General features: G+C 58.6%; 1 protein-coding gene across 1 annotated transcript in view; it reads left to right on the forward strand.

Moving 5' to 3' along the window:
* Positions 1–5,099, forward strand: part of CCNF (cyclin F) — a 21,006-nt gene extending 15,907 nt beyond the window's left edge. The window contains exons 16-19 of the mRNA XM_027771012.1: positions 7–106; positions 195–322; positions 1,630–1,799; positions 3,782–5,099. Coding sequence (XP_027626813.1) covers positions 7–106; positions 195–322; positions 1,630–1,799; positions 3,782–4,257 — 874 coding nt within the window. The 3' untranslated portion in view covers positions 4,258–5,099. The remainder of the gene's footprint in view (positions 1–6; positions 107–194; positions 323–1,629; positions 1,800–3,781) is intronic.
* The last annotated feature ends 666 nt before the right edge of the window (positions 5,100–5,765 follow it).

The following is a 5,765-nucleotide window of genomic DNA, read 5'->3' on the forward strand; positions in this document are numbered from 1 at the left end:
CTCCAGCTTCCACGACGATGCCCCCAAGGCCCACAGGCAGGTGTCTCTGACCGCAGTGAAGCAGCGATTCGAGGACAAGCGCTACCAAGAGATCAGCCAGGAGGAGGTGCCCACCCAGGGGGCTGCCTGGTCCGGGTGGGATAGCTGACAGCCACGGGGCTGCTTGGAGCTTGCTGATAGCCCCCACCCCGCAGGCGCTGAGCCACAGCCAGCTGTGTGCGGCCCTGGGCGTGAAGCAGGATCGCGCTGAGCCCACAGCCGTCCTCAGTGCGGGGGCCGTCCACGCCTTCCTCACCTCTCCCTCCGGGAGGAGGTCCAAACGGTGAGGCTCGTGGTGTGGTGGGTGGTGGGGCCTGTGAGCCACCCAGCTCCCCTCGCTGGCTGCAGCCAGCCCAGGGGCTCTGGCCTTACAGACACGCTCCACGGGCTTACAGGGAGAACAGCAGGTTCATGGGAGACAGGTCTGGGGTCAGGCCCCTCTTAATGGCCACCGTTCCTGGCGGGGTTCTCCGTTCACACTTCACCTGGCTCCTCTGGGACAAGACACTGAGCCTGGCTCAGGTCTGGCCCTGCCCATTGCGTCCCCCACAGTGATGTTCTGGCTTGGGGGCTGCGATACGGTGCCTCCCCCTGCTGCCCCGGCCCTCCCTGAGCCCAGTGTGCTCCCTCAGTGCCCAGCTGAACTTCCTGGAACATTTCCCCTCCCCGCCTCAGGAGCTCCTACTACCCCGCAAAACCCAGGCAAGCTGGGCCCTCCCTTTCTGTGCCGCCAGCTCTGCCTCTGTGGCCCCTTAGCACCATGTAGGCCCATGAGCCTCTTGAGGCAGTCTCTGTGTGGCCAGGTCACCCTGTCACACTCTGGCCAAGCGGGGTGTGTTGAGGCGGGCCTAGCAGCAGGCTCCCCAAACCCTGGGAGCCCTAGAGAAGCAGCAGACACAGGCGGCCTGAGTTCCCTGTGAGTCAGCTGCATCCTCCCCGAGGAGCATGAAGTAGGTTCCACCATGCCGAATCCCAGAGACCTGGGCCTTCGCTGCCATCTGACCCTCAGGTGTGCCAGCCTACCCAGCTCAGGCCAATTTGAGCAGCCTTTGCCTGGCGCCAAGTCAGCGTTGTCCCATCTGGTTGGCCAGCACCCTGGAAGCTGGCCTTGGCCTCCTGCCAGTTTCCAGAGGGGCTGAGAGTGTGACGCCAGCCCCCAGCTGGCCCCACACCGAGGCAGAGCCTGGTCTGCACACACCATCCCCTGTGGTAAGCCACGCTGTGACCTTGTCCCCACTCTGGCATCCTGGGGCTCTCACAGTGCACGCGCAATGCAGGTGAGAGGTGCAGGCCCGGGCTGGGCCCCCAACGCTGCCACCCATGACTGGTCTTTTGTTTTTGAGAGGGTTTTTGCTATAGGATGCACGCGCTCGCCAGAGAGCCAGACAGCAGGAAGTCACCCACTGGGGGCAAGGCCACGCGTAGTCCCTCCTCCATTCTCCTCTGGATCTTGGGCACACACAACCTTGGCTGAGTCTTAAACCACTGGGTCCAGGCCTTGACCTGTAGTTGATTACGTGGGAGTCGAGCGATAGAACCATTTCGCCCCCGCTGGTCCCAACACAAGCATGGCTCCTTGGGCTGTCACAGGAAGCGGGAGAACAGCCTCCAGGAGGACAGGGGCAGCTTCGTGGCCACCCCCACTGCAGAGCTGTCCGGCCCAGAGGAGGCGCTGCTGGGCAGCTTCCTGGACTGGAGCCTGGGTTGCTGCTCCGGCTATGAGGGCGACCAGGAGAGCGAGGGCGAGAAGGAGGGTGACGGTGAGTGTGGCCTGCCCACCGAGCACCACGCTGGGCCTGGGGGCCAGGAGGGTATGGGGGGTGCTGAGCCGGGCCTGGAAGAGCTGGGGGGGAAGGTGTGGTGAGGGGCTGGGCCAGGCCTGGGGGAGGGGGCTGAGGGAGGGTACGTGGGGCTGGGCCAGCCTACAGGAGGGCCTGTCCATGTGGAGGCAGGGGTGTGAGTCCAGCCCTCAGACACCGCAGGGCTCAGGGTTGCTCCCACTCCAGGAGAGGAGAGTGTTGCACTCATGCCTGTTCATGGCTCTGGCTGGGTCTTTGTTGGTAGGAGGGCCTCACCAGGGCAGGGGCAGCTAGGAATCCCACCTGAGTTCACAGGAAGATCCTCTAAGAACCGTGAGGTGAGCCCCTGGGCAGACATGAGCCCACCTCCACACACACACCGGCAGCCGGGTTCTGCCCAGGCCCCAGCCAGGCACGCTGCAGGAAGTCCTGTCTCCACGTCTCCCCATCCTCCCCAGGAAACCTAGTTTGGGGAAACTGCTGTTCATTTGCCAATTGCTTGCTGCTTTGGTGTTTTAGTTTTTGGTTTTGATTTGCTGTAAGGCAGGTACCCTTGCCAGAGCCCGAGAGGAAAAGTGAGTAATCCCTTCTCCTTCATTCTCTGCTCAGGGTTCTGGACACTCATACACACGTGCCTAGTGTAGTTTTCTTTTCTTTTCTTTTCTTTAAGAGATTTTTTTTTTTTTTGGAGAGATTTTCACTGAAAGCCAGACAGACAGAGAGAGACATAGAGACAGAAAGCGAGAAATCACCCCCCAGGGGGGATGGTCACGCCGCAATCCCTTCTCCTTCATTCTCCTCTCGGGATCTTGGGCACGCACGCACACGCGCTCGGCGTGAGTTTTAAGCCACCGGGTCCGAGACGTGAACCACGGTCGACTACGTGGGAGTCCAGCGATATAGCCATTACGCTAACTGCTGGTTCCCTCTTTAAGAGATTTTTGCAGGACCAGCAGTTGGTGTAATGACTGTGTCGCTGGACTCCCACGTAGTTGACCGCGGTTTGCATCCTGGACCCAATGGCTTAAACTCAACGCCAGATGCGTGTGCGTGCGTGCCCAAGATCCCAAGAGGAGAGTGGAGGAGAAGGAATTATGGCATGGCCATCCCCTGAGGGGTGATTTCTCGTTTTCTTCTCTCTGTCTCTGTCTTTCTGGCAAGCGCACGTGCCCTATAGTAAAACTTCTCCAAAAAAACGAGAGATTTTTGCTATAAGGTGTATGCTCACCAAAGAGAGAAGGTAAGAGATCACCCCGGGGGTGTGGCCACGCCATAGTCCCTTCTCCTCTGTCCTCTTGGGACCTTGGGCACAAATTCATGCATGCCCAGTGTGAGTTTCAAGCCACCGAGTCTAGGACTCAAACTGCATTCAGCCATGTGGGAGTCCAGCACCTTAACCACTATGCCACCTGTTGGGCCCCCCCACCCCAGTGTGTTTTTCAAGCCACTGGGTTTGGGATTCGAACCATGCAGTTGGCTATGTGGGGTCCATGCCACCTGCTGCCCTGGCCCCCCTTTACTGATGTTTATTTTTTCCATGCGTGAGCGATAAACGTTCGGACATACAGAGCAACAGCAGTCCCAACGGTCCTGATGCCAGTCCCCCAGCTGCCCTGGGTCATGGGCACGCGTGTGCCAACCCACTCGGAGGTTTCTGGACACAGAACCTTCCCGAGTGGGTCAGCCTCGCGGTCATGGTTTACCACTGCACCGTCCAGCCAGGACTAAGTTAGAGGGCCAGCTTATTGTCCCCCTCTGCTGTCCTGTCATGGGGGACAGCCGTCTGAGTCTGAAAGAGGCAGGGGACCCATAGCTACATCCCCAGGGAGAGCTGCCAGGGGACAGCAGTGAGGGGGTCCGGCCCCCACGGGGAGCAGAGCCTGGGCAGTTCCAGCCCAGACTGGCACAGGGCTGCAGCGTGACCTCTCTGACCTCTCCTGCAGTCACAGCACCCAGCGGTATCCTTGATGTCACCGTGGTTTACCTGAACCCAGAGCAGCATTGTTGCCGGGAGTCAAGCGACGAGGAGGCCTGCCCAGGGGATGAAGGACGCCGTGACACACACTTCTCAGTGCCAGGCACACAGATACCTCCGACGCCAGAGCCCGAACCCCGCCTCTGCAGCAGGAGGGAGCCCAGCAGGGACGTGTCGACCTCGGGGTACTCCTCCATTAACAGCGCAAGCCCCACGAGTTCAGTGGATGGCATCTTGGGGGGCCTTCCCCAATCTACCTCAGTGCTGTCCCCAGGCAACACCACCCACACACAACCTTGCCACCATCAGGCCAGGAATTCACGTGTACAGCACCAGCCCGCCAGCCCACCAGGGAGTGGCACCGCCCGGCAGCAGGTGAAGCGGAAGAGCCTCCGTGTGCATCGCGAGGAGGCATACACGGACTTGGGCTTGCCACGGCCATGAGCCTGTGCAGTGCATTTGGGAACGTTTCCCCGGGGCTGCTGGCAGGCCTGGTGCGGGCCAGGGGCTGGGTTGAAGCAGCATCCAGCACATCGGGCCGTTGCACAGAGAGCAGGGGTAACTGGTGGACACCAGGCCGCTGTCCCCAGGGCAGCAGTCAGTGTCTGAATCAGAAGGAAGAGGTCAGACCTGTCTCTGGCAAGTCCAGCCTCAAAGCAATCATGCCACACTGTGAAACCTTTGTCCCCTCCTGTATCCCGTCTGGTATCCCCAGCCCCCATGGGGCCCATGCCAGGAGCCAGCAGCTTTCACATCCAACACGCCTGTGACCCAGGTAATCCTGGCACAGCCAGAGCCCTGCCCCGTCTGTCCAGTTGGGGCTCCAATGGGGCCACTGACCACCTTGGCCTACCTGCTATGGTCTGGGTGCTGGGTGCCTGGCAGAGGGACCCAGGAAGTGGGCACCCAGACACCTTGGCCACAGCCTCCCTCCCCTGGGCTCATTTTAGACATCTGTCCCTTCTCCGGGATAGTGTGTGTCCCCCGTGATGTCCATGTGGACGTCTCTGCACCAAGTTTCTGGCCACTCTCCCTGTCTTAATTTTTACGTTTTCATCCTTCCAAGATGAAAACAAAAGAAATTTAAGATAGAAGATGTAAAGTTAAAAAAAAAAAAAAGAAAAGAAAAATGATTCTCAACATTATTTACGTTCAATTAAAAAGGAACCATCGGGGACCAGCCATTGGCATAGTAGTTACGTCACTGGACTCCCATGTGACTAACCGGCTTGAAACCCAGCCAGGGATGAGCATGTGTGTGCCCAGGTTCTGGGAAGAGAACAAAGAAGGGATTGCTCTGTGGGCATCTCCCCCATCTGCCAGGGAGTGATTTCTCACTTCCATCCCAATGTCTCTGTCTCTGGCAAGTGCAACCACCCTAGGGCAAATACCTCTTAAAAAAGAAAAAGGAGGGACCAACAGATGACATAAGGGCTACCTCACTGGACTCCCATGTGGTCGACTCCACTCTAAGTCCCAGACCGGGTTTCATGCTAGGTATGTACGAGTGCCTGCCCAAGATCCCGAGAGGAGAATGGAGAAGGGATTGTGGCATGGCCATCCCCCCGGGGGTGAGTTCTCGCCTTTTGTCTCTAGTGAGCACACATGCCCTATAGCAAAAATCTCTTAAAAAAAAAAAAAAAAAAAGGAAAAATCAGACTCCAACCCCCAATGCTTCCTGACACTCTTACACAAAAAGAATTTTCTCAGAAAGGTTAGCCTGGGAAAAGTTGATTTGTAACTTCCGAGGTGGCCAAAGAGGACAGACGGGATGGAGCTGCTGTGGGTCCTGTGGGAGGGACGGGCATTGGCCCGGAGACCACACCACACTGAGCGGCCGGACGCTGGGCAATCAGCCTGCTGAGGCCTAGGTTCAGTTTGGCCACTGACACTTCCTCTGCTGTTTCCTCTTCCAGCAGTGTCCCCCAAATGCTCTTGAACAGAAATACAGG

Source organism: Tupaia chinensis, unplaced genomic scaffold, assembly GCF_000334495.1.
Source record: "Tupaia chinensis unplaced genomic scaffold, TupChi_1.0 Scaffold000178_1, whole genome shotgun sequence".
Classification (NCBI taxonomy): Eukaryota; Metazoa; Chordata; class Mammalia; order Scandentia; family Tupaiidae; genus Tupaia; species Tupaia belangeri.